Genomic DNA, 27527 nt, shown 5'->3' with positions numbered 1-27527 from the left:
CCCTGGGAACCAAGCCTGGCCAATGCCCAGTGGCAGCCTGCAGGCCCCATGCTAGAGCCCGGAGGTGGTTTTAAGCTGCTACATTTGTGGTGATTCTGGGCAGCACAGTGCTCACAAAGTAGCGCACCTCAATATGGAGGCGCCTTGTGGGGACCCCATGAAGAAGGACAGACCCTCCTGCCAAAAAAGTGCTTTAATAATTATAGAGTGTCCAGATTTCTTCACAGAAGTAAGCTGATTTGAGCGTTTCTCTTCAGTTAGAGCCAGGGGCTGGTCCTGTGGGAAGGGAGGGGGCCATCTGGGAGTGTCAGAAGCGAGGCCTCAGGAGATGAGCCTCAGGCCCGGCTTGCTCTCCTCCAAGGCCTGCAGGCGGTCCTCCAGCTCCTGTGTCCAGTAGATGTCATACAGGCTGCATGGGAGGCAGGGAGTGAGTGGGCCTTGTGCCACCTGCCTTGCCATCCTCCCCGGTCGGCTTGAGCCGGCAACCCGGCCACACCACCCAGTGCGTCACTTACACCAGCTGCTCCAGGGCGCAGCCAGGCTGCTCGAGGCTCTGCAGCAGCTCCAGGAGGCCCGGGTCCCCCAAGGCATTGTTGCTTAGGTCCAGCTCACGCAGGCTGCGGTTGGCCAGCAGGAGTGAGGCCAGGCTGCTGCAGCCACTATTGCTCACGTCGCAGTCCCCCAGCCTGGGCAGAAAGCAGGGTGGAGTTAGGACAGAGGGTGCCCCAGGCTGCCACTGACCAACAGAGTGACCTGGACCTGTGCTGCCATCTGCACATGTGCAGGATGGTAAGGGGGTCTACACACCACCACACCCACAGACCCTGAAACACGCTGCACACGGTGTGCTAATCCCCAGGGCTGGAGCTGTTCCCCAAATCTCAGCCTTGGCGTGTGGTTTTCTCGTGATGTCTGCGGGCCTGAACTGACTGCTGGCCCCGGGCAGATGTCCCCACTGAAGATGGGAGGCACACACAGAACTCCCCTCAGTGGGCACCATGGGCGCTGGCTGACATGAGCTGGGCATATCCTAGACTTAGAGCACCAGAGGGCCTTCTGGAAGGAGCGGTGTGGAGGACACGGGGACAACAGGAGAAGACAGTGGAGCTGGCTGTCCACCCAGAAGGCCTCCCACCCACCCTCGCTTCCTCTCCACCTGGGGGCACCAAGGGGAGAGCTGAGGGGGTGGAGGGCACAGGAGGCCTGAGTGCACGAATGCTTCCAGGCCAGAGGGAGGCCACGGATACAGGCCCCAGACAGGAGGAAGGCTGGGTCCCCAGACCCACTCTCACCAGGGTCGGGGTGACGCTGGCTGAGGAGCCCCCAGGGTGGCAGGACAACGAGGCAAAGACAACGCCAAGGAGCCTCTCTGAGGCGGAGGATGGCCCCGCCCCATGTGGCAGCGGAGGCAGCCCTGTGTCTACAGGGACCTTGACCCTCAGCCTCCTCCCTGCCTGGCTCCAGAGCGCCCCCACAATCCTGGCAGCAGAAGCTGGAGGATCCCTTTCGGGCTCCTGATCCCTTCTCAGCCCTGTGCTCCAGCCTGCACCCAGGGAAGTGCCCGAGAGGCACAGCCTGGGACACGCGGGAACAGACAAGCTACACGACGGCAGAAATAAGACCGAGTTGATGGGTGGACGACACAGAACAAGAACCCAAAGAAAAGCAAGTGGAGAGAAGACCTGATGATGCGTTCCAAGTGTGTCTGTCCAGAAGGAAATGGAAAGGGGATGAGAGACCGTCAAGGGCACGAGCAGCACAGAAAAGGAGCCAAGAGCACTGAGCCCCAGGCCACAGCAAAGCAGATGCCGCAGAGGTCCAGGGACGGAGACTTGGCGCAGAGGCCGGGCACCACAGCACGTGAGCGTGTACACGCACACATCACACGCCAGCCTGCCCCCAACACCTGCTCCAAGAATCACCTTCTCCAGGCCCCGTTCTGGAAGCTGCTGGATGATAGTTAAGAGAAACAGAGAGGAAACCTAGAGAGACGGGGGAACCCACACGGAGGAAGGGGAACGAGCCAGTCAGGGGCTGGGACCTCTGCCCTGAGCCCTTAGGATGAGAACCGAGCCAGCATGGCAATATGCACACACCATCACACGTGCATGCACACAAGTGCACGTACATTCATGCACACGCTCACCAGAGCACTCGCAGTGTGCTGCCGGGCTGGCCCAGGCCCTGGCAGAGCTCCTGGACGCCAGAGTCCCCCAGCTTGTTGCTGCTCATCTGCAGCTCCAGGAGATGCCTGTTCTGCGTCAGCATCGTGCTAAAGTGGTGGCAGCAGGCAGCTGTGAGGCTGCAGGACTTCACCCTGTGGGGACAAACCAGGACTGGGGCCACGCCTCCAAGGTGCCCTGGGAGGCCCCGTGCACTGGAGCATGGTACCCCCTAGCTCCTGCCTGGCTTCTGGGCAGCTCAGCCTCCCACCATCCTCCCTGCCCTCCAAGGAAACAGTGCCTTCCCCCTTCACAGCCACCTGCCTCGATGTCCCCTCTTCATGCCTGCCTCTTGCCCTCTGGTAGGCAGCTGGCCTGGCCCCCAGCACCCTTCTCCCAGTCTCCTGGCCCATCTCCCTCCTTGCTGGGGTCGCTTCGGGTGTCCTGATCTCCGCAGGGGCCCAGTCTGCCCCCCACCCGCACTCACCACAGGGACTCAAGCTGGCAGCGGGGCTCCAGCAGGCTCTCGCACAGCAGCTGGGCACCCTCGTCGCCCAGTGCATTGCCTGCCAGGCTGAGCTCCTTCAGGTTCTCCTTGGCCCTGAGGACACGGCACAGGTCTCTGCAGCCCCCTGCTGTGATGTCACACTCCCAGAGCCTGGGGGGAGGGGGCACGTCACTGCAGGGCCACCAGGGGGACGCCAGCCGGACAGCAGCACAGCAACACTCTTGGACATCCCCTCACCCAGCTGCCCCGCAAGCCCCTTGCCCACCTGGCCACAGCCACGGCCACGGCCCTGAGAAGGAGCAGGGACGGGGCGAGTGACACAGCACATGCAGAGCTATTCGGACCCCCGCGGCCCCCATGCCCAGAGGCCAACTCACCACAGGGTCTTGAGCTGGGAACTGGGGCTCAGCAGCCCAGGGCACAGCTCCGCGATGCCCACATCGCCCAGCTTGTTGCTGCCCAGATCCAGCTCACGCAGCGAAGCCTTGGAAGCCACAATGCCACACAGGTCTTTGCAGTTGGCTGGCGTGAGGCCACAGTTCTCCAGCCTGGGGCACAGGACGTGCCGCGTGAGCTGGGGAGAACCCCTGCCTGTGCCGCCCTGCCCCCCAACCACCCAACACTTACTTGAGCGTCTCCAGCTGGCAGGCTGACTCTGCAAGGCCCTGGCACAGCACCCGCACGCCGGCCTCGCCCATGTCGTTGTTGCTCACTGTGAGCTCCTTGAAGTCCTGCTTGGCCCTGAGCACCGCAGCCAGGGGCCCGCAGCTGGCGGCAGTCAGGTTGCAGTACTCCAGTCTGGGGACAGGCGGGCAGTCAGCCCCTCACCTGCAGGAAAGTGTCCCAGCCGAGGGGGCATCTGTCTGGGTCTCCTCTCCCACCCAGGCTGTGAGGCCCATGGAGACGGGAGAACAGATGGGCAGTGAAGCATAGCTGTGCCTGAGAGGCTGCCTCCCTGGACAGTGAGCGCCTGGAGCCTCGTGGAAACTGTTCACTGACCACGAGCCCCACCCCAAGCTCCGGGTTCACTGGACTCAGGAAGATACCCAGCCTCCTGAGCTGGGCCTTTCTGGCTCAGCTTCCTTCCAGTGTTGCTGAGCCCGTCTGCACGCTCCTGGTGGCTAGGTTGCCCCACACTAAAGTGTGGGGTCACAGGCCAGCTGCCAGCTCTTCCCTGAGGGCCAGAGCCCAGTGTCACGGAGAAGCACCTGCAGGTTCCCATCATGCAGTGAGGGGCTTGCCCGGGGCAGGCGCAGGGTGGCGGGGTGTGGCTGGGGGTGGGGCAGGCATCTCAGGGACCCCCAGGGAGGGTACACACTCACTGCAGCTTCTCCAGGTGGCACTGGGGGTGCAGGAGCCCCTCGCAGAGCAGCTGCAGGCCCACGTCCCCCAGTGGGTTGTCACTGAGGTGCAGCTCGCGCAGGGAGTGCACGGAGCGCAGCACGCTGGGCAGGACCCCACAGCCGGCCTCCGTCAGGCAGCAGTTCTGGAGGCTGGAGCACACCTGGCCATCAGGAGGGCTCCCACAAGCCTGGCGTGGCCGCCCCTCCATCTGCAGTAGGCGAGCAAGACAGATGCAGTCCCACCACCTCTGCACCCATGCCCACGGGGAACCACGTAGCCCGGCCTCGCCTGCTCCTCCTCCGGTCGGGGCTCTGGGGTCTCCAGGCCGAGGACAGAGAGCAGGAGGCAATGCACGGGAGGGGCTGTAAGTGGGCTCAGATGCACCTCAGTGCCCCGAGGCGCAGGGGTCTGGGATGAGGTGGGAGGAGAGGCCTGGGGCAGGGCTGGGGCAGGGCCTGGGATGAGACAGGAGGAGCCCCAGGCTCCAGGGCCTCTGGCTAAAGCCTGGACACCTGCTGCGACCTCCTCCCCTCCTGCAGCCACCCACAAGTCTCCACGTCCCTGCACCGCCCAGGCAGGTTCAGATTCGAGCCCAGGGCGGGGGAGCACCTGGGAACACGTCCCTGTGCAGGCTCACCTGAGCTTCTGGATCTTGCAGGTAGGGCTCTGCAGGCCCTGGAGCACCAGGTGCACACCAGCATCGCCCAGCTCATTGGTGCGAAGGCTGAGCTCGGTCAGGGAGGGGTTGGCCTGGAGGGCAGAGCTGATGTCCCTGCACCGCACCTCTGTGAGGCCACAGTCGTCCAGCCTACGGACAGGACACGCGGATGGTCATTTCACCCAGCAGGTTGTGACCCAGCGGTGAGACAAGAACTCAACAAGGTGGGTCACAGCCAAGACATTTTAAAGTGAACCAGAAAAAGCGTGTGGACCTTCTTGTGAGTTTTGTAGAAGATACCAGCATATGGACGCGCGTCTGGGGAACAGTCCGTGTGCAAAGTTCCTTCTACCTCTAGGAAGGAAAGCAAAGCTGCACGAGGCACAGCTGTGAGGCAGCGCTGGGGAGGGGCACGGCCAGCATGGACAACTGAGCCACGAGACAGGCAATGGCACTAGGTGATAGCCCAGGATCAAGTCCATCCCGATTGACTGAAACGGTGAACAAGCACAGTGGGGAGGAAAGCCAGCTCTTGCTCCCAGCAGAATGACAAGTGATAAATGTGGAAGGAACAGAGAAACTTAAAACCCCAATTAGGCAAAAGCCCAGTAATAACTGTTCTGGCGAGACCCCCGATGGATGCTAAAATCAGTAGGCAAGAGTCTGAGCAGAAACAAGGTGTGAGAAGAGCTTCGAGATCTCTCACTCGAGACATTTACACTTCCAAAGGGAAAAGAGTAACTTCATGGTGGAGATCCAGCAGGCACTGTATAGACACAGGGGCAACCACATGGTGCCGTCACAATCGTGCACCCCACAATACGACATGCCAGACAGGACACATCATTTCTATGTTGCCAAAAATGTGTGACTCAGCACAAGGAGACCTCAGGTGGACTTTCTCCAGAGGGCAAGCAGACTCAAGAGTCAGATGGCCAAGGACAAGGCGGGAGACAGGGACCATCGTGGATGGGAGGGGGCCAAGGAGAGGTGACACTACATGCCATGTGGGACCCTGCAGGGACCGGGCACAGGAAAGGACACAGGCAGAAAAGGGGGTAAAGTCAGTCAAAGTGGCCATGCTGGGTGCCCCAGGCGGTGGGGCGCTGACGTCAGGGGAAGCAGGGCAAAAGGCAGAGGGGCCCCTCTGCGGGACAGGCAGTGCCTCCACAGAGCCCAGTGAGGCCACCGCATTCCCAGAGGAAGGAGACGAGCTGGAGACCCTGAGCCAGGCTGCTCTGCCCACTTGCCCTCAGAGCCTCCGCCCAAATACGCCCACTCAGCGTGGGTCAGGAATGAGTTTATATTTTCAAATGGTTCAACAAAAGTACGAGAAGAATAACATTTTCTGTCACGTGAAAATCATACAAAATTTACACTGCCTGTCCATAAGTAAAGTGCTTCCAGGGCACACCATGCCCACTAGTGGTGTCAGCTGAGGGAGCCCACCTGCCACCCCCAGCCACCCGCACCTCCCGCAGGGACCCTGCAGGCCTTCTACCTGACCACCGCGTACTGCTGGATCAGAGGCAGCAGCTCCGTCCACCGCGCGTCACTCAGCTGCTCACACTGGATGTCAAGGTTCATGGTGGGAGGAAGGTTTTCTAGACAGAAGGCAGAGGAGGAGGTTCTAGCCAAACTGTCTCAAGGTCCAACAGGCCAGAGATCCAGCCAGCGGGATCATCCACATGGGACCCCAAGGACCCGTTTCAGGAGAAGCCACGGCCACCCCCTGGGTCAGGGCCTGCTGTGCTCCCTTTCTCCAGCACCTCTATCAGCCTCAGCCTCCAGGAGTAAAAATGGGGGAGAGCAGAGGGAGGCTGCGCCCACCAGGCTCCCTGGCAAACGCCACCACGGACCGCAGCGCTTGGGGACACGGCTGTGGGAGCAGAGGCCACAGTCACCTCCTGGCTTCCCGCACCAGCCGTCATGGGCACCTCCTGCCCGTTAGAGTGCCGGGACCTGCGCTCGCCACCTCCCATCTGCCTGGGCAAGGAGGGGTTGGGGGGAGCCTGGGCCTGGATGTGGTGTGGAGACCCTGGTTGGGGGAGCACTGAGGCAGCATTTGTGCAGTGCTGTGGAAACCCTTCCTCCTGCTCAGCCTATTTTCCCCTCTGAGAACAAGAGGGCTGTGCTGGGTGGGCAGGCAGTGCCACAGCCCCATCTGGCCAGGCCATCCACAAAGCCAGAGACCCCCTGCCAGGATGTGAAGAGCCTAGGCCTCACTGCCCTGAAGCAGCTGGGCAGGAGGGACAGGTGCTGTGGTCAGCTAACTGTTCCCCAAGGCAGCCAGCCACAGGGACCCTGGACAGAACAGAGCAGGTGGGGTGGGGACCCCAGGCCCAGGGGCTGCACTCAGGATCGTGCATTCATAGGGGGCCACTCGGGGAGCCTGCTTCCATGATCCCTTACTGGGGGCTGGGGACTCTGGACAGGCCAGGGCATGTCTTCTGCCCTACCTGGGTCAGCCCAGGGACCAGGCCACTGAAGACAGGCCATCAGGCAGACTGACAAGAGTAAGGCCTTTGGACCAGAGCAGGTACAGGCTCTGGAAACCCAGCAGGGACGAGCTCAGAGCCTGAATAAACGGGCTACCAGAGCCCACGTGGGCGCTGACTGTGGAAGGGTGTTTCCGAGGCCCTGAAGGTGGGGCCGGCAGGGGAGGAACCTGTGGGCACCATGACCCTGAGACTGGGCAGGGAACTGGGTTTCACTCAAGAGCGACAGAGAGCAGAGAAAGGATTCCCGCCTGGAAATCATGCGATTGGAGCTGCCCTTTAGAAAGGTTGTGCCAAACAGGATGACTCAAGCCCACATGAGGCTCCCTGCTGCCCGAAGCCCCCAGCTTCCTGACAACGCTGCCCCATTCGAATGTGTCGGCGCCTGGCACGGCAGCCATGCTGATGGGGGCCCAGAGCCGGCTGGGAGTCCAGAGTGGGAAGGAGGGCCAGCCCAGGAAGCGGCTCTCGTTCCACTCCTGCTGAGCAGAGAGGGGGCCCTTGTGCCACCCAGCAAGTCCAGCAGAGGGCCGCCGAGGAAACAGGCGAGAGTCACAACCATCACACGAGGAACCAGGGTCTGCCCCGCCCCCGGGAGCCCACGGTGTGGTCAGTCCAACTCTGACTCAGAATCCTCGGCATCGCTGGAGGGGGATCCGGAGCGGCATGAGGAGGGGGAGCTCAGGGCTGCTGACCTCGGCCGCCGCCCACCCCCGCGGCGGGAGGGGCCGAGGACCTCAGCCCAATGCTGCTGCCCCAGGCTGCGCCCTCGCAGAATCCAGTCTGACGTTAGGGGCCCAGCCCTCCTGAGACGGTTTGAGGTTAACAAGGACAGGAAACCCATATCGAGCGCCCCTCGAAGGCCTGAGCAGACCTTCGGGTGTCCCCTTGGCGGGGCCTCGGGGCTAGGAGGACGTTTAACCAGCGGGCCACCGATCCCTTTGAGAACCCCACGAAAACAGGTAACACCCCCCAAAAGATGTCGAGCGGACAGCCTTCCGCACAAGCCCCGGTCAGGGGCCCTGGTCCACGACTGCGCCTCACTGGGAACCGGGCCCGCCGCCCGGGCTGCTCCCCAGGGTCCAGGATCGGAACACTGGCGCCCAGTTAATGCTTTCAGGGCGAGAACGGGCCGCTCAGCCGGACCGGACCGGCCCGGAGGATAGAAGCCGGGTCCTTCCCAACCTTCGTAATCGGAACCGGGGCCTCAACCGGGGCCCACTCGTCCCCGGCCGGGCCACCCCGGACGCGGTCACCTCCGCGAGGCGTGGGGGCGGCGGGGATGGGCGCTCTGGCCCCGGGGACCCCCGCCACGCCGCCAAGCCAGGGAGAGACCCCCAGAAGACGCCATGAGGACGCCCCGAGACCCCCGAACCTCACCTCGCGCTGCCGCTGCTGCTGACCCGACGCCGAGCCGCTGCTTCCGCCGGGGCCGGGGCGGAGCCACGCCAGGGGGCGGGGCCCGGGAAGGGGCGGGGGCACGTCCTGGGATGGTGCCCGGAGAAGGGGCGGGTGGCGAGCTCGCCCACCCGCCGGTCTCCGGAGGCAAGGGCCCCGGGGTGGCGGGGCTGCTGTCTGTCCCCGCTCGGCCCGGCCCCGGGGCTTCTCTGACCGCGCGCCCAGCCCCCGCCGCTTTCCTCTGAGCCCGGGATCCAACTCGGCGCCCCCACGTGACTTTCCACGTTGTGGCCCCGATCCTCTCAACTCTGCCTCCTGAACAGGGCACAAGCCTGCCCGCGGGGAGGCCCGGCCCCCCACGCCCCGCCCCTGCCCCCCTCCGAGACCCTTCCCCCCCCCCCCAGCAGCACGCAGACAGAAGACCCCCGAGCCTCTCCCTGTCGCACTGGACAGAGTGACGCCGTGTGTGGCCGTGATGACATGGATGGGACGGTCAGTTGGCTCTAGGGGCGCGACAGGGCCCACGTGAAACACGCACGCACGCACCAGTTTCTCTGTACGGATCAGGAGACGCTCACGGAGGACCTTAGACACGGTGGGAAGGTCTCTTCGCAACACTGTAACCGTGCCCTGGAAACAGCCTAATGTCCATCAGTGGGAGGGGGCTGAGTAATTTATGACACCCGCACCCCGCCAGTTAAAACACCGCTGCTGACAGGGAGGATGGCCGAGGGCACGCTGTGAACCTTCCTAGACACGCAGAACAGCCCTATAGCACCACCTCCGAAAACCTACGAGGTGGCCCCGGGAGTCAGCACCCGGCCTGGCCCGCAGCGGGAGTCTGCCGGCTCCCAGCACACGGCTGCGGTGTTCCTTCAAGCCGTCCTGCTGCCATGTGCACAAGTTAGAGCAGGCTGCTGATGTGCTGTAATCGCGCAGCATTCATCAATTCAACCTGCACTTACTGAACACCTACTGTGTGCCAGGAACTGTTTTAGGCATTTGGGTGACATTGGTGAGCAAGCAGGGCACAGGTTGTAGCCCTTGAGGAGCTCTGGGGGACCCACGAAATTAGAAAGCAAATTGAAAGACAGCCAGCCCTGATGGCCTCATGGTTAAAGTTCAGCACGCTCCACTTCAGTGGCCCGAGTTTGGTTCTTGGGCACAGAACGCCATGGTTCATCTGTCAGCAGCCATGCTGTGGCAGCAGCTCACATAAAAGAACCAGAACTTACAACTATACACAACTATGTACTGGGGCTTTGGGGCGGGGGGGGGGGGGGGGGGGCGCGAGGAGGAAGACTGGCAACAGATGTTAGCTTAGGACCAATCTTTCCTTAGGGGGAAAAAATTAATAGTATTTAGAATGTGGATAGTGCAAAGGAGCAAAAACCATGCAGGACAAAAGGGAATCACGAGTGCTGGAGTAGCAGGGCAGAGGTCAGGTAAGTGCCCTCCCAGGCATGAGTAGGCCATGGGTGGCCGACGCCTGAGGCCATGGTGGCCGGCCAGCAGGGGGATTTGAAGTGGTTTCACAAACCCCTCACTGCAGACCTGGCGTAATCGTTGTGGCCAGCAGGGGGCAGCACACTACAGATTGGGGAGGAGAGCTGGGAGCAGATCTGGCGAGTGGGGTTGGTTCTTGCTTGTGTAGCTCATTGGGTGCCAGTGGACAAGGGGGTCAGGCCACCAACTGGCCCTGTAGAGTGCACTGGCTTCACAGGGGCAGACAACCCCACCCATGAGTTCCCCCTGAGTAGGTTCAAGATGTCAAGTTGTCAAGTGAAGACAGCTGACGGATGCAGGAAAATGAGGGAGGTTTGGGTTTCTGGCAGAGGCCACTGCAGCCTGAGGGTGGGGAGGACGAAGGGAGGCAGAGGGCAAGGGGTGGAGAGGTGCCTCTCGGTGCACTGGCGTTCCAATGTGATTGTCACATGAGCAGCACGTGCTCTTTGTAGAAAAACCAGAAGACAGAGACAAGAAAATGAAAAGCTCTAGAATGCCCACTTCCAGAGACAAATGCTCTGACATCTGTTTATCTGCTCCTACTCACTCTGTACACACAATACACTTTTTAAAAATAAAAAATCAGGTATTAGGAATGGTAGGCAGAATAATGGCCCCCAAAGATGTCCATGTCCTAATCCCCAAACCTGTCAATAGTTACCTTCCATGGCAAAGGGGTCTTTGTGGATGTGACTAACTTACGGATTTTAAGATGAGGAGACTGTCCTAGATTACCTGGATAGGACCAGTGTAATCACGAGGGTCCTTATTAAGAGGGAGGCAAAAGGGTCAAAATCAGCGAGCACACGTGACCACGAAGTTGGGGTGCCTGCCCTTTGAAGATGGAGTTTCTTGCCTTTAGAAACTGGAAAAGGCCAAGAAGTGGATTTTCCCCTGGAGGCTCGGGAAGGAACCAGCCCTGTGGATACTCTGGTTTTAACCTCCTAAGGCTCATTTCAGATTTCTGACCTCCAGAATTGTAAAGTAACAAATCTGTGGAAATTTGTTACAGCAGCAGTAGGAAACGAATGCATTATGGAGCTGATATAAATTTTTTCCCTTAGGAATAGATATGTATACAATCTAACTTTTAGTGGCCACATTCTGTGCCACCGTCTGAATGTATTCCATTTAGTCAACCCATCTCTACAGGCCGACATTTCGTCTAACACGTGGTTACCTTCCTGGCACCCATCCTAGACGGGGCTTGCCTGGTTCCAAGACGCCGCCAAACTGCCCTCCGGAAATGCTGCAGAAGCCCACGAGCTGTCTCGCACCGCGTGTCTCCACACCTGCGCGGGTACCGTGGCTGGTGCCAGCCAGTAATACAAACTGCCTGACCCCCTTTTTACATTTTGGCCAACCCTGAGACCATCCTGACCCTGAGGCCCACAAGGCGCTGTCCCAGTCCCGTTCTTCTCTGGCCCCCGTGAACTGCCCACCCAGCTCCCCCAGGATTGTCCGGTGACCTTCCAGGGGCAGAGTGACCGGGGGCAGCCGCGAGCTCTCACTGGGCTCCGCGTCATCACCGCCTGCGGTGTACTCCTTCCCGGGCACTCTCGGAGGGTGGGGACCACCCGAAGCGCGTGCGAGTGTCCTTCCATCTCCGCTCTTACGTCATCGAGACCCCCACCATTTCCCCAAAACTCCGTGGGCGACTCCTCTCTGCCAGGGCTGTCCTTCCAGAGGGTCGATTCTTTGGGGCAACAGGTCGAGGGTTAGTCAATTTGGGGCATAAAGTGTGGCTGAGCCAGTCCTTGCCTGTGCAGCTTGCTGCGCGCCAATGGGTCAGCGTTTCAAGGCGCACCTCACACCCGCGCCGCAGAAAACCACCAAGACGCGGACCACGCAGGCGCAGACCAGCGCTCCGCGCCGGGACTCCCAGCGTACCCTGGGAGGCGGGCCGGCGTGGGCGCGCAGGCGCGAGGGCGCTCTCGGCGCTCTGACGTCCTCGGGGCGCGCCGACGCCCGCGGGGCGGCGCTGCTGCCCCGGCTCGCATGCCCCGCCTCGCCTGACCGCCCCCCTCGGCCCCGCCCCTTAGCCCCCACCCCCGCCACGCCCCGTCTCACGAGCGGGCTTCTCCCCCGGGCAGTGTGGCCGTAGTACAGCCCCGCGTGCGTCCACAGCCGGCCCGACCAAGGCCGGCGCCGGTAAGGGTTGACCTCGACACGACGACGGACTGTCAGTGGCCTGGAGACCAGGGGGGAAACGGCCTACTTCCGGCAGGGCGGGGGCGGGGCCAAGCGGGGCGTGGTCTGGCTGCCGAGTCGCGTCTGGCGGGGGCGGGCCCGAGCCATAGGGGGCGGGGTCTAGGGCAGGGGCGGGGCCTAGCGGGGCGAGGTCTGGTTGAGCGTCAGGACGGGCGGGGGGCGGGGCTGAGCCATAGGGGGCGGGGCCTTGGGCGGGGGCGGGGCCTAGCGGGGCGAAGTCTGCGACTTGCGTGCGGACCGGTTGGGGTGCGGGGCCGAGTCCTCGGGGGCGGGGCCTCGTGGCTCCAGGGGGGCGCGCCCTACTGGGCGGGGGCGGGAGCTAACGGGCGGGGGCCGGGCCTAGCGGGGCGTGCGGAGGGGCTGGGGTGTGGAGCCGAGCCCTCGGGGGCGTGGCCTAGTGGCGGGGCGGGGCCCCGGGTGGAGCTGGCGCGGGCTCTTGGTGGCCGACTGGCGGTTCACCGTGCTCCCACGTGGAGCAGTGGGCCCGGCTGGGCTGGGAAGCATGGGCGGGGCGCGCGCCGTGGGCGGGCGTCGGACGCTGGGCGCCGTGAGGACGTGAGCTCGCCTGGTCGTGACATTAACTTGGCTGCCGGGGGGCTCGGTTCAGTGACTTCGAGCAAAATCTGGGTTCCGAGATTCTGCATAGCAGTCCTTGCCTAGCACCGACCTGGTCGTAGAGCTGGAGCGTGTACATAGACATAATGTTGTAAGAAAGAAGCTGTCCGCGCTATTCATTAAGGCACCGTTTGTAGTTATGGGTAGTGCTTCATTCGTCTGACACTGTGAGGGGCCGGAAATAATTCAGCGGTTCACCTAAGTGCATTCATTCTATGAATATTTATCAATAGCTCCTTTGTGCTGCGCCGTGTTGTACGTGCTGGGGATTCAACACTGAGCAAAACAGACAGAAATCCCTGATGGGGGGAACATGGGAAGGGGAGGTCAGGCCTAGGAGGGTTACCTGATGAGGGGCCCGGCCTGGTGTCCACGGACTGAAAAGTGGTGCTCGGGGAAAGACATAAAATTGAAAGCTGGGAGTTTTACTGAAGAGAGGAAGACTGGTCTGGAAGTAGCAGTAAGGAGTGAGAAGGCCAGCTACCGCTCTCCACGGGAGAAACCAGCCGCACTTGAGAGGGCCTTTAGGGGAAGCCCTGTTCCCAGGAGTGTCAGTTCCTGCTGGAGCAAAAGGGATGGGAGGATGTTCAAGAAAAAACGGACTTTTCCTGAAGGTTTATTTCTTTATTTAAGTGCCAAAATTTCATTTTAACAATTTTGATAGAAGTTGATTTTTTAATTATACTATTCACTTTCCTGTTCTCTAGCTGTAGTGTACTGACCTTGAGTAACTTTTCTAAAACTGATTTTTCTTTTCTTCCTGAGAAAGATTGGCCCTGAGCCAACATCTGTTGCCAGTCTTGCTCCTTTTGCTTGGGGAAGATTAGTCCTGAGACAACATCTGTGCCAATCTTCATCTATTTTGCATGCAGGACACTGCCACAGCATGGCTTGATGAGTGGTGTGTAGGTCCTCGCCCAGGATCCAAATCCATGAACGCTGGGCCACTGATGCAGAGCATGTGAACTTAACCACTACATCACTGGGCCAGCCCTCTAAAACTAATTTCAACAGCCGGTTTGGGAGAGCCTTCTGTGGGCCAGCACCACAGCAGGTGCCCTGGAGGAGGAAGGGGTAGGCCTGCTGCCTGGAGCTGCATGTGGGGCAACCCTCAAGGTGGTAGGTGGTCACGGATGCTCTAAAGGTAGTACCAGGCTGGGTTGTGAGAAGAGGCAGAAGTAGTCATGAGCAATGCCTTTGATTCCTTTGCTGAAATACAGTGATGCTCATGTGATATCTTAGGAGTATGTGTTGGTGCCAGATAGACCTAGTCTTGTTATCTCTTGTTTTAGTTTATTTCTTTGTTTAATGGGAAACAACAGTCAAGGCTTGTTGGCATCTGAGCATGGGTTTGAGATGTTCTCACATGAATAAACATTATGAACTTTGTTGCATAAAGGTTGCGACTTATATTTTGGGTGCTTATTCAACAAACATGTTGTGGGCTAGTCCCCAGTTCTCAGAATTGACATTTTTGCAGATGAGGTTTGCAAATAAGGAGACTGCCCGGCAGAGTTGTTCCTTCCCATTTTATTAAACCGCTCTTCTGATTGTCTTTAAGGGAGGTGGCTGAGGACCAGGAAGATGCAGGGCCTGGAACCAGCTGACCTGGTGTGACTCTCGCCCTGGGGTGACCAGGGGCCCATCCCTCAAACCTCTAAGCTTGGTCATTTTCATCTGTAAACCAGGCCCACCAAGTACCTTATGCCGGTGGTGAAGATTCAGGGTGTGATACAGGTGAATGCTCGGTGCACCTGGGCCCTAAGTTTGTGTGGAGTGTACACTGCAACAAGTAGGCACTTTTGGTTTAGAATCTGGCTGTGAGGTTTCGAGTGCATCCCAGGTCACTGGAAGACCTCTGCTGGCCTGCCTCTTGGACTGGCTCCCTTCCCTACCACAAGAGTGACATTTTAGGAAAGCTGCTAAAATGTTCTCCTTTCATTTCATTCTTTTCTATGCCGTAACCTCTTAGATTTGTTTCTTGCAACTCTCGTAAGGGTGAAGAAGACAATTCAGAATAAATGTTTGGCCCTGAAGCTGTTTGGGCCGCTTCGTGACACCCTATGGAGATATGAGGACTTGGCTGCTGTGAGGAGCAGTGAGAAAACGTGGGGGAAGGTGCTCGTCAACTTTGAGACACTCCACGAAGCCAAGCACACAGGTCTCTACCATCCATGTGGCCGTACCCCTCCCAGACGGGACGCTGGCCACAGAGGGGGCCACATGGGATTCACTGGAAGTTGTGTCTTTATTTTTTTTAACTTACCTGATTCACCCAGTTATGTCCTTATCTTTGTTTTTAGACTGACCCAGTTCACCAGATGTGGGATTTGGAGTGTACAGAAGTCCTCCCGCCCCCACTTCTTTATTGCCCTCCTCCCAGACATGACACTCTTGCCTACCTCTGGAAGGTCCTGGCATGCTGGTCTGTGCTTTGTCTTCCTGATCCAGTCCCAACAGCCACCTAATAGGAGGGAATTCCTTGCCCCTTCCCACCTGCCCCCTCCCTTGTTCCTCCGGCCCCACCTGACCACACGTTTCCTGAAATAGAGAGCCTTTGGATGGTTTTGCCTTTTCCTTAGTACCTGTCACAGTGTCCCAACATAGAGGGTCTCACTAGACAGGAATACAGTGAGGGGCTGAGGAGAGAGACCCCAGCCCGTGTTTGTGAGATGCTGTCCCACAGAGCCGCTGGTGCTGCAGGGCGACCAGTCAGACATGGAAGGGATGCCTCCCACGGTGTCTTCAGGTTGGAGTCCCTGTCCTGCTCTAGTTTTGTAAACATATTTCTTTTAAAAAACAAACTTTTTATTGAAATTTAAGATACATACAGAAAAGTGCACATAGTGTAAGCTTAGAGCCTTAGGTCCTCACAGACAACGCCCAGGTGAGATGGAGAACATTGAGGCTGCAGTAGCAAGCGTTTGGGACTTAAGCTTGATCGGTGGCTGCCCTGGGCTCATATGTGAGTGGTTATGTAGTTGATAGTTTTTAACTGACACTGGAGATTTCTAGCTGAGTGTTGTCCCTCTGATTCATGGGTGAGTCCGCCACTTGGCGGGAGGAAATTCACAATGTGGCAGGTGTGGGGAGACCTTTATATACCCTCCTGGGCTCCTCCTGACAAGTGAGAAGTTCTTGGCTTGACGTTGTTGATTTCAGCCAGACAGTAAGCACGCAGGCCAGTCAAGGAGGCGGCGCACGCTTCGGGAGTCCTGAGTCCATGGTGGTCTCCACCCAGCCATTCTCTTCTTCCTGCATGGAGACACTGCAAAAATTAGACATTCCTTCGAGGGCCTCAGGTCAGACACTGAGTTAGCCTCTGGGAATGAAGTGGTATTCAAAACAGCAGCCCATCCACAGGAGCTGGAGGCAGTGGCTGTGCACAGCTGTGCAGTGTGGGCACTGGTGGCCTTGGTCAGTCATCTTGATGAGGCCAGCGAGTCAGCTCTATATAGGAGCTACTTGAGTTCACGGGGCATGGGGGAAGGCATGTGCAAAGGCATAGAGGTTTAAAATAATTGCTCTTCAGACCTCTAATTCCATAGACTCATTTTGCCTGTTTTGAGCTGTATATAAGTGGAATTATATTGTATGTTCTCTTTTTTTGCTGAGCACTATGTGAGAGGGACAGTGGTCCACTACCTGTCGGTGCTGTGTTCCTCCTACTGCCCAGATATACACGCCTTCTCTCCTCCTTCCGTCCTGATGCTCAGCTAGGCACTTCCAGGTCCCCGCTGTCACCCACAGTGCCACTGTGAACATGGCATATGTGTCCTTTGCTGGACTATGCAGGCCTTTCTGTTGGGTGTGTCCCTGGGGTGGAATTGCTGCGTCATAGAGTGTGCGTTCAGCTCTAGTAGTTTGGGTACCAAGGTTGTGGTGGCTTCATAGTTGTGAAGTGTTTCCCCATTTTCTGTCTTTTGGAAGAGTTTGTAATATTGGTGCCAATTATTCCTTAAGCGTTTGGTAGAGTCCACTAATGAACTCTTTGTTTTCTTTGTAGAAAGTTTTTACCTCCTGTATTCTATTTCTTTTGTAGTTCTAGAACTGTTCAGACTTTTCTATTTTGTAAGTTGTGTTTTTCTAGATGTTTGTCAGTTTGCACTATATTTTCAAAGTTTTGGCATAAAGTTTTGCATGATATCCTGTTTCTTTTTTAGTGTCCATAGGATCTGTAGTGATTTCTCCTTTTCCATTCCTGATGTTAGTTATTTATAGCCTCTCTCTTTTTTTTCTTCAACAACCCTATCAATTTTATTAGTCTTTGCAAAGAACTGTTGGCTTCATTGATCCTCAATACTGTATTTTTTTTTCTCTTTCACTAGTTTCTGTTCTTTATTTTGTATTTTCTTCTAATTTAAGGGGGCTTAACTTCTTCTTACTGTCAGCTCTTGAGTTGCATGCGTAGATCACTGATTTTTTCCTGTTCCCATGTATACATCTAAGATGAGAAAAATGCCTTTTCAGCTGCTTCCTACAAGTTTAGATTTGTGATTTTTTTCTTTAACATTAAGTTCAAAATATTTTCTAATTTCTATTGTGATCCCTGCGTTGACCAATGGACTATTTAGTTTTTAATCCTTTTTAATAGACATTTAAAAAAAATTAGTTTCTAGCTTAAACCCACTGTGCTCAAGGGACAGACTCTCTGTGATTTCAGACCTTCGACGTTTGTTGAGACTTGCTGTTTGGTCCTGCATGTGGCTGATTTTGGTGAAGACTTTTTGTGCTTGAAAACCATGTTTATTCTCACTGGGGCAGTGTCATACAAATGTCATACAATGTAATAAAAATGTCAGTCAGGTCAGGTTTGTTTTTCTTGTGAACATTAATAAAGGAAACCTCGAGTAAAATTGGAGTTGGGAAGGTCTGGAGAGGGAGTTCTCGGCCCTACCACGCATCCTTGGTCGCTGACCAGGAGGAGCCGTGCCTGGCATCTCAGACAGGAAGTTAGCTACCACTTTGCTGCCCCAGGAGGGGGAAGGAAGAATTTCTTCTTGCCCAGTGACAAGCTCAGCCAGTGGAAAACGCTGCAGCTCAGCCAGTGAGGAGCTGTCACCCTGCTCAATTCTTATTCCCCCCAATGAGCTTTCATTTAGAACAGCCCCTCCCAACTCCCCTTTCTCCCTGTAAAAGAACCCCGCCTTTGTTCTCTGGACATTGCCTATGGTTTTTGCCATGGCTTGCTTCTCCTGAATTGCAATTCCTCTGGCTATTCTCAAATAACCTCATTTTGCTGGTAAGGTAACTGGCTGTTTTATTTAAAGTTGATGTTAAGTGGTGTTGGAAGTGGGATCTGAAGGAGGCAACCCCCGAGAGACAGCGACCCCAGAAGCGAGTGCGAGACTGGCACTGAGGCCCCGTGCTCATTGCGTCTGCGAGCTGCTGACTGTGAGTTCCAGCTTGGTCAGTCTCCTCAGAGTCCCAGCTCCGCTCTGCGTGTGTTTTGAGCACTCCAACTTTATCTGGGATTGTGAAAGGCTCTGTCCTTTCTGGTTCAAGGCTTCGTCCTTGGCATCATGCTTCATCCTTGGTACGTACTCAGTTATTTTCCTTTTGGTAGTGCACTGAAAGGCTAGGTTCCTTTTGGAATCAGGCTAGCTGGGAATTTTCTTTTGGTCTTGGAAAATTTTGAGAAGTAGGATCCCAGTCATCTGAATGCTCTAAGGGCAGCCCTCCTTTAGAGTCCCTGGGCTGTTTTGTGTTTAAAAACTGTATTCCCTCTGCATGTGCATTTTTGACTAAATGAACTGATTTAACAGACTGATTTAGAACACCATTGGCCATTAAGGGGAACTTTTGATCTCCCCAAATTTGCTTTTCTCAGGACTAAATCAGAAAGCCATGGCTCTAAAATAAAACAGACTGAATGGTATGCCTGTTTTAATTGGCATCTAAAGGCTTCCAGAGATATTTAAGACTCCAAAATTGCCTCTTTGCAGAACACAAGTTTTAAATTACCTGAGGTGAACAAACAGTTGAAAGAAGGCAAAATGACTTCTGAGACCTCTTTTTTCCCCTCCCGCTTCTTCTTTGTCTCTGGATGTGTGGTAGCCATCATGTGCTCAGGCCCCACCCCCGGCACTATCTTCCTCTCTTCCCTTCCGCAAAAACCTGCCCCTTTAAAATAAGACTCTCTGAGGATTCAAATGCTAAACCCCTGATTGCTATCTCTAAATTAACTGGAGAAAATAAACAACTATAAGGAAAATTTAAATAGAAATTACCCTAGACTTTTGATAATAGACAAATAAATCCCAAAACTCCTAGGAGAAAATTTGCCTTCTTTTTCTGTCTGTGTGCTGATGCTTCTTGGTGAGTTACCCATCCTGCTCAAAAGGGAGAAATAATTCTAGAATTTGACAGCATTCAAATAAAAATCTTTAGGGGAAAAAACCCGACTGTCTCAGCAGGTAATCTTAACTTAATCTGTATGCCAGAAACTCAGTTTGGATCCAACTATTCTTTTGAGTTTTATGTTATTTTACCTGAGACATAGCTAAAGTTTTCTAATAAAAGCTGTGAGATCTCTGTGGCTATCTGCATGCTATGTATGTCTATGTGTGTATGCTATAGACAGGTTGTGTATCACCTCTGGATGGTATTGCCAAAATTAATTTGTAGAAGAGCTTTATTTAATTGCCTTAAAGGAAGTCAAGCATTCATATGAATTGGGTATTCACAAAACTCTCCAAAATATAATAAACTAACTCAAATGTGTTTCAAGTTCAGATGATCTGGGATAATCTTTGGTAAATAAAGCTAATTTCACCTTGGTTTAATTAAAACAGGTATGTCTTCAAGAGTTACCATCGTGTACTTGAAAACAGCTTCCCCAAATCTTTTTGGTAACTTGAAACTTTAGAGTTTTGCTAAGTTAAACTACGTGATGGGCAGTAGTTAAACATCTAGATCATTTCCAAATAAGATAAAACAGTGAAACATTATTAAAAATAGGTCTGTCTGCTTTTGGCTTCTAATTGCAGGAAAACTAAAGATGTTTGGGCCTGTTGGCAAACATGTTTTGTGCCACATGGGAAATTTTACCATGAGAAAAATGTACTTCTAGGAATTATGAAATATATTTATAAATTTTCTAGTAACAGACTATTCACAATTGTTTGAAGCTACTAGAAATAACAAGAGACGACTCTGTAAGAAGGAAAGTAGGATGTATGTTTTTGCTAAGAAAAGGTATGAGGAATGGAAATGTATTTTTGTTGAGAGAAAACAAAGGACAAAATCTGAATGTTTCTTTAAAAAGTTGTAGGTTTGTGGAAAGGAATCTTGGGGAAGGAATTGTATGCATGGTTAGGACTGGCTACATTGAAAGTAACCTGATACAAAGTTAAAATTCAGCTTTCTTTTTTATTAAAAGGACAAAGTTTTCTTGGGCTATTGGCCTACTTTTGATAAGATTTTGAAAGCTTTTTTACCTTTTAAATAATATGCCTAGAAAACAGAGATTTTGTGTTTTATTAAGAGAATTTCCTGTTGTTTTTTTTATCAAGTTTTTAATTACTTAGGAAAACAACTTCATCTTGATATTAAAAGAGCTCAGTTTGGCTTACAACTATTTAACCTTTTGTATTTGCCTTTGAAATCTTTCATTTAACTTGGGTCAAATAGATATAACGTTATCACTTGTAATTCTAGTTACTATCTAAAAGCGTATGCCACAAAAATACCCAGATTTCCTTGTCAAGTGCATTTACCCATTGCCTTTTTAAAATAGTCTTTTGTTGGGGCTGGCCCTGTGGCTGAGTGGTTAAGTTTGCGTGCTCCACTTTGGTGGCCCGAGGTTTGCAAGTTCGGATCCTAGGCGCGGACCTACGTACTGCTCATCAATCCACACTGAGACGGTGTCCCACATACAAAATAGAGGAAGATGGGCACAGATATTAGCTCAGCAACAAGCTTCCTCACAAAAAAAAAAGAAAAAAAAGTCTTTTGCCATTTACAGACAGTTACTGTTTTCCTCTGATACTTTTACAGATGTTTCATCTTCAAAGAGATTCACGGGAAAGTCTTTAATAAGTACTCTGGAATACAGGTTTTGATAACTTTAAGATCATAACACTGAACTGTGTGGAAATTTCTGGAACTCGAGTGGAGGGCTGATTGCTGTAACGTTTTGTTTTCCAGATGTAAAGGACCCCTTTTTCCTCCCCTTTAGGCTATGTGTAACTTACAGCAATTTGGCAAAGTGTATCTTTGCAACAGAGGTTGAAACATTTATCTTTTTCTCCCTACCTGATCCTTCCAGCACTTGGACACTCTTAAGTATTCTTTTCATGACAAATATATATTTGCATAAAATCATTGAGAATCTGTTCTCCTTATCACAGGACACAATTGGAAGTATTGGCTAATATTATCAAGGCTTTGACCACATTTTCATGTTCAAGAGAGAGGTACATAGACTCAAAAATAACCACATAGCTTTAAGGATTGTCTAGAAAAATCAGCCTAGTACCTTGCTTACAAGCTTTCAGCAAAGCAATCTTAAAAAAACAAACAAAAAAAAAGGAGCTTGTATGGTCAATCACCCTTTCTAGCTGCAGTTATCAGAACAAGTTTAATACAAACAAATTAGTTTTAACTATGATTATGTTTAATAAAATTGGGGGTAATCATAGAGAGAAATTACGTTTGTACCTTCTTAGGTATTAAATTCTAGTCCTATTAATTGTCTTTGAGGTGTTGTTATATATGTGTAAGCTGGACTGGATCCTAAATTCTTCTAGTTTTCTTAAGTGTCTTGCTGCAACTCCACAAACTAACATTTCCAATTTTGCTGCCCTTGAGATCTCCTTGGAGGGTACTATGCCAGGTCCTGCTCACTACCAGATGGCAGCCAGACTTCAGGGACTCGAGCCTTGGGTGCACATCTCACAGCTGAAGAAGGCTCCTCCTGACATCCAGTCCTGTACAAACACTGGGGACCTCAAATCAAATTGACTAGGAAGAGAAGCAGCCGACACCTGAGGCAATGGCTTCCCCCAGCTGACCAGACCAGGCCTGTACACCCTCTTCCCACTGTTGTTTCTTACTTTATTTTCTCCCTCTCCTTCCTGGAAGGACAATGCCCTTGTGTGCATTTTCCAATCCCTTGCGAAAGAGGGAACCTCTTCGATTGCTGGATTTGCCATCAGAAACCTCGGTCTGTCCAAGACAGTAATGACCCCAGTTCACCCTATAAGCAATTTCACTGGGGTTCCAGATGCGGTTGTTTGTCTAAATTGAGCTGCTGGTGCATTTTACTGACTGAGAGTGCTAAGCCTGCCTAAACTTGTTCCTTGCTTTAATTTGACCCTGCCTTGTGAGGGGAAAACAAGGCCTCCCAAATATTTGTATGAAAAATTCTTTGGGGCCGTCATTGTAAATCAGGCAGGCCCTCTGTAAATTTCTTGATATACCCATATATTTAAGTAGCCTTCCAGTGTGTAACAACATAATGTCTGAACCTTGGTTAGATAATGTTAACACCTCTGTACCAATGAATGAGTCCATAGATACCCCCACTTACGCAGAAGCCTTATGTACACCCCCGATTATACCTTCAACTGTGGACGTTTCAGGCATGGCCCCTATGCTTGGGCAACCCATTGCCTTGACAGCTGGAGATTACAAGGACAGTGTGCCCCGCCATAGTCACTGTTCTGTTCTCTCTGCATAACCAAACAGAGAGCTCTCATAGGTCTTTCCCCTTGAATCTCCATAGTCGCTCTAAACAAGAACTCCCAGGAGGTGTGCGTGACTCGGTTTCCCTCCGTGGCAAGAGCTTTCTTCCCATGCGTTGGAGTGAGTGCCAATGAGCAAATGACCAGGAATCTCTCCCTGACACCGAACGAGTTGGCTGACTCCAAAGCCAAAGCAGTTTCAGCTCAGCAACAGTCACTTAAGTCCTTGCTCAAGGTAGTTTTGGGTGATCATATAGCCCTTGATGATCTCCTGAGCAGGAGGCGTCTGTGCAGTGGTGAACACCTCCTGGTGCACACGGGTAAATGCTGGGGAAGTAGAAACCCAATTACACAAGATTAGAGAGCAAGCATGTTTCACCTAACCATCCACTGTCTTGATCTGTCCAGCTGGTGCCTTTAGGTTTGGGCTCCTGGTTTAGAGCCATCCTGCAAACCCAGCTGACAGCATTACTCTTATCCTGCTCTGGACACTTGCTGTGAAGCTCTGTACCTATTGCCTTGAACCTCTGTAGAAATGACGTACCCAGTAAGGTGATGCTGCTCAGCACTTTGAGATGACCTCCAATACCTATGACCTCAAAGAGCTGTAGACCTTGAATAGGAAATGCCTGAGAGTTCTCCCTCCTGACCTTCCTTGTTACTCAAACGTGGCCTACATGGCTTCCAACCGCTGTGCACCTCACAGCTCTGAGGCCAGGGGCAGGCATTCCTGTGGTTTTAACTGGCACTCCCAACTTTTCAGGTGACAGAGAATCTGAAGTGACGGGAGGGGTCATGGCGTCTGCACAGGTGTTCTCCGGTGGGTCCTCACATCGCCTTGGCGCAGGCCGGGGCTGGGAAGCGGTGGCCTCTGTAGCGTCTGCATCTTATAGTTGTCAGTGTACAAGTATTTCATTTCCTTGGTTAAGTGTCTTCCTAGGTATTTTATTCCTTTTGATGCTATTGTAAATGGGATTATTTTCTTAATTGCCTTTTCAGATGGTTTGCTGTTGGTGTACAGAGAGGCAACAGATTTTTATATGTTGATTTTGTATCCTGCTGCTTTAGTGAATTTGTTTATTAGATCTAACAGTTTTTTTGTGGAGTCTTTAGGGTCTTCTACATATAAAATCATGTCATCCGCAAACAGATAGTTTTACTTCTTCCTTTCACTTTGGGTGCCTTTCATTTCTTTTTCTTGCTTAATTGGTCTGGCTTGGACTTCCAGTACTAAGCTGAACAGGAGTGGAGAGCGTGGGCATCCTTGCCTTCATGACATTGGTTTTCATAATGATTCCTTGGATTTGACACCAAAAGCAAAAGTAACAAAGGCAAAAATAGACAAGTGGGTCTACACCAAACTAAAAATCATCTGCACACAGAGGAAACCATCAACAGGCATTTAAATTATATTCCAGTTTGGCTCTCTTTTAGTATTGTGCTTTGATGAATATAAATTGATAGACTATGACAGATAAGAATGCCAACCTCAGGAGATACACCAGATCTTAGTGTCCCAACATAGGCTTCATGTAATTTCCATCTTTTTCAAAAAGATGGAGCAAATAACAGGTAGCAATGGGCTTTCTGTAGACACAAAACACAAAGCCAAAATGATGTCCTTTTGCCCTCTTTTGGACAGTCTCCCCAGCGGCGTCCTGGACATCAGATTGCTGGGTCAAAAGCTGACATTTTATGGCTTTTGAGATGTTTCTGTCAAGCCTTTTTCAGATAATGCCTTACAACTCTGACGAGCATGGACTTGCTGGGTCACATGGTAACTCTACGTGTAACTTCTGAGGAACCACGAAACCGGTTTCCGCAGCAGCTGCACCATTTGACATTCCCACCAGCAATGCGGAGGCTCCAGTTCCTCCCCCCCCCCACACTCGTTCTGTCCATCTGTTGGTGAGAGCCGGTCCAGTGGGCGGGAAGTGGGGTCTCATGGTTTTCGTCTGCATTTCCCTGGGGGCCAGTGCCGTTGAGCACCTCCTCACGGGCTTGTCGGCCGTTTGTACATCACGTTGAAGAAATGTCCCTCTGACCTTTGTCCTCTTTCGAATTGGGCTATTTGTCGTTTGTTGGGGAGTTTTATATATTCTGCACAGCAGGCCCTGATCAGACAGGTGATTGGCAGACATCTTCGTTCCTCGTGCGGGCCATCTCTGCTCTCCTTGATGGTGTCGTCTGAAGCACAGCAGTTTGCGTGTTGCTGACGTCCCGTTGACTCATCTGCTCTTGTGTTGCTTGTGCTTTTGGTGTCTCAGAGCACAGTCGGATTCCCAGTGCGCCTGCGGGAATCATTGGCCGGCAGCCGCACGCTCCTTTGCTCAGTGCCACCCTGGGCCCGGAGCGCGCACACCGCGCTGCCGGTCAGCAGGTCATCTGAGCACCTGGGTCCACCTTCTCCCTCCTCATAAGCTGAAGAGAACTCTGATCTCACGAGGACAGAAGTCCCAGGGGCCTGGGAGGGTAGCCCCTAAGCGGGAGTGCGAGAAAGTGTGAGTGTGAACCTGTGTTCTGCCAAGCCGGATGCCGCCCGCCCTGCCTGCGGGTTTGCCCGCTCTCTGATCAGACAGACCGGGGGGCTGGCAGCGGGGCACACAGGTTTGCTCTCTGAAGCTCTGAGTGCAGTGCTACATTTGGATTTTTTTGTCTTGCATATTAGACATGAAGGAAGACCTGGAGACCCTGCTGGCCCTGGAAAGAGCAAAAATAATTGCCCAGTATGATCAGGTGAGGCCCAGGAGGAGATCCTAGCTCTAGGAGCAGGTACGGCCTGGGGGGCAGACCATGGCCGGCAGGAGCAGGTGAGGCCCAGGTGGGGATCACACAGCGGGAGCAGGAGACACCACCAGTCAGACCTGCAGGGGAGAAGCCAGTGAGGAGGTGCCTGATCAGGAGAGGAGGGGAGGGAGGGTGCGGAGCATGGAGTAGAGAAGCAGCTTGGAGAAGGAGGGAGGATGGAGAGGAGGTGCCATGATCAGGATGGGAGGGGAGGGAGGGTGTGGAGCATGGGGAGTGGAGAAGCAGCCTGGAGGAGGAGGGAGGATGAGGTGGAGGCACTGTGATCAGGATGGGAGGGGAGGGAGGGTGTGGAGCATAGGGAGTGGAGGAGCAGCCTGGAGGAGGAGGGAGGATGAGGCAGAGGTGCCATGATCAGGAGGGGAGGGGAGGGAGGGTGTGGAGCATGGAGTGGAGGAGCTGCCTGGAGGAGGAGGGAGGAGGGGAGGAGGCGTTGTGAGGGGGGATGAGGAGGAGGCGCCGTGGGAGTGCAGCATGAAGGTGGAGGGCTCAGCAGGTCATGTGGTGAGCCACCTGGTAGGGACGGAGGCTGCAGACATGGTGTGGGGCCAATCTGGCTGCCCACGGGCCTCAGTCACTGCCCATCACCCAGTGGACAAGCAGCCGTTTGGACCCATCAGGGGCAGGTCCTGCTCAGAGGTTCTGACAGCACAAGCGTTAAAAGATGGGCCCAAGTAGCTGAAGTGACGACAAGAAACGGGTGACGTCAGGGATAGGAGGGTGGGCGGCCAGGGGCAGGGAGAAGCAGCTGGACGCTGGACAGGCAGACCCTGCGGGGGGCGTGCGGACCTCAGCAGGATGGCCACAGGGGGCACCCTGGCACGTTGGATGGTTCTCAGGGCAACCCGACTCCAGGACAATGGCAGGTCACCTCCTGTGGGGCTGCTGTCTGGGCGCAGCCCACCCCCCACGCCAGCACCGGCCCTTCTCACGCACCGGAGGAGGGCACTGCCTCCAGCCACAGGCACCTGGCCGCCCTGCCCTCCTCTGCCCTGTGTCCGGGCTCCCTCCTAGGTCAGCCCTCCCTCCGCAGAATCCAGGGCCCAGACTTGGGGGCTGGGGGCGGACCCTGTCCTTCTATGGCCCCTGGCCTGGTGCAGGGCCTCAGGGCTCTGCTTCTCTTGCCTTCCATTGAGGAGGAGCTGCCCAGCCTCACCACCCAGGAGGCGAAGGTAAGAGCCTGTCCTTGCTGCGCAGGCGGGAGGCGGCCGTGGGTGTAGGGCTGCGGTTCCTGCCATCCCCGCCCCCAGAGCTGTCCTGAGGGGACGTGGTTTACTGAACCCACCTGTCTCAGAAACACACACACAGCTCAGGGATCACTGCCTGCCAGCCGCCAGGACCCCACCTTGAGGCTGGGACCGGGGCAGGCCCAGGGGTCTGTGGGAGAGGGTCGGCGCCTTTTCTGGCCCCTTTGAGTTCCCTCATGTCAGGGCACCTGATATGACCTGATGCACTAGGGCCCCTCTAGGAAGCGGGCAGCTGGGCTCTCACCACCATTTCTCATTTTCCAGCACAAACGCTGAGACATCAGGCGAGCCGACAAGTGGCTGAAGATGCTGAGGGACTGGGGGCAGTACCAGGGCAGCAAGAAGGTAGGACCTGAGCGCTTGGCAGGCTGCACCCTGTCCTGAGCACAAAGGACCACGGGCCTGTGTCCCTAGGGCAGCCCACAGCCTCCCTGCCCACCCCACAGGGTCACCTCACCTGGAGAGAATCTGAGGCCAGAGCCAAGGCCACCCCAGGGCAGGGCCCCGTAGGGAGGGATAAGCCGGGACCGCTGTCCACCTCATCCCCTGAGGCCTCGTCCACTCCTAGCTGTGGGAGATGGGGCCCAGGTCTAGGTAGACCCACCGTCTCCCGAGAAACTGTGACCGAACTCAGTGGGTTTGTCTCTTGGTGAGTGCGGAGCCGAAAAGCCCACCAAAGCAGAAGTAGGGGAGAAAGGTTTCTCGCTTGCACGAGCGCTGGAGAACAGCGGGGACTCCCAGAGCAGCGTCTCCCTGAGCTCGGTGCCCGTGGAGACGTTATACACAAGAGCGGAGGAGAACAGGTTTATTTGTAACAACTGTGGCCGTTTAGGGTGTGTGGAGCAGGTAAACTCGCTCCTGCTGCATCGCCTGCTCCAAAAGCGGCTGC

General features: G+C 54.5%; 2 protein-coding genes across 21 annotated transcripts in view; one reads left to right on the top strand and one right to left on the bottom strand.

Moving 5' to 3' along the window:
• Window positions 1-178: 178 nt before the first annotated feature.
• On the bottom strand, window positions 179-12304 carry RNH1 (ribonuclease/angiogenin inhibitor 1). Of its 3 annotated transcripts, none has more exons than XM_070488532.1 (10): window positions 12145-12304; window positions 6174-6276; window positions 4652-4822; window positions 3993-4163; window positions 3298-3468; window positions 3048-3218; window positions 2650-2820; window positions 2147-2317; window positions 516-686; window positions 179-409 (listed from the first exon to the last, which is right to left on the bottom strand). In XM_070488532.1, exons 2-10 carry the CDS (start codon window positions 6257-6259, stop codon window positions 322-324), a joined length of 1371 nt encoding a protein of 456 aa, XP_070344633.1. In that variant the 5' UTR covers window positions 6260-6276; window positions 12145-12304; the 3' UTR covers window positions 179-321. The 3 variants fall into 3 exon arrangements, with proteins under 3 accessions (XP_070344633.1, XP_070344634.1, XP_070344635.1); XM_070488533.1 differs by lacking the exon at window positions 12145-12304 and adding an exon at window positions 8551-8836; XM_070488534.1 differs by lacking the exon at window positions 12145-12304 and adding an exon at window positions 8551-8609 and having other exon boundaries at window positions 3993-4222.
• Window positions 7994-27527, top strand: part of LOC106825305 (USP6 N-terminal-like protein) — a 28554-nt gene continuing 9020 nt past the window's right edge. For 5 of the 18 annotated variants that reach the window (XR_011495255.1, XM_070488541.1, XM_070488540.1 and 2 more), the window contains exons 1-3: window positions 12087-12225; window positions 25255-25322; window positions 26903-26983. Coding sequence is in view for 15 of the 18 variants with exons in the window: in XM_070488541.1 (XP_070344642.1) it covers window positions 26945-26983 (39 nt within the window). In the remaining 3 variants the exon portion in view is untranslated. Of the gene's footprint in view, window positions 8133-8957; window positions 9061-12021; window positions 12226-25254; window positions 25323-26527; window positions 26564-26902; window positions 26984-27527 lie in introns of those variants that run through there. The other 13 variants (XR_011495257.1, XM_044749751.2, XM_044749745.2 and 10 more) reach the window with 10 other exon arrangements.

This window comes from Equus asinus, chromosome 17 (assembly GCF_041296235.1).
Source record: "Equus asinus isolate D_3611 breed Donkey chromosome 17, EquAss-T2T_v2, whole genome shotgun sequence".
Classification (NCBI taxonomy): domain Eukaryota; kingdom Metazoa; phylum Chordata; class Mammalia; order Perissodactyla; family Equidae; genus Equus; species Equus asinus.
This window is presented reverse-complemented; position numbering and strand designations above follow the sequence as displayed.

What these genes read in the sequence shown, in the direction of transcription:
- RNH1 (XM_070488532.1), bottom strand. Translation starts at nt 6,259, where the DNA reads ATGAACCTTGACATCCAGTGTGAGCAGCTGAGTGACGCGCGGTGGACG. An exon ending in TGCCAGCTGGAGACGCTCAA is followed by an intron (nt 3,219 to 3,297) that starts GTAAGTGTTGGG and finishes CCTGTGCCCCAG; the next exon opens with GCTGGAGAACTGTGGCCTCA. An exon ending in TCCCAGCTCAAGACCCTGTG is followed by an intron (nt 2,821 to 3,047) that starts GTGAGTTGGCCT and finishes CCCTCCCCCCAG; the next exon opens with GCTCTGGGAGTGTGACATCA.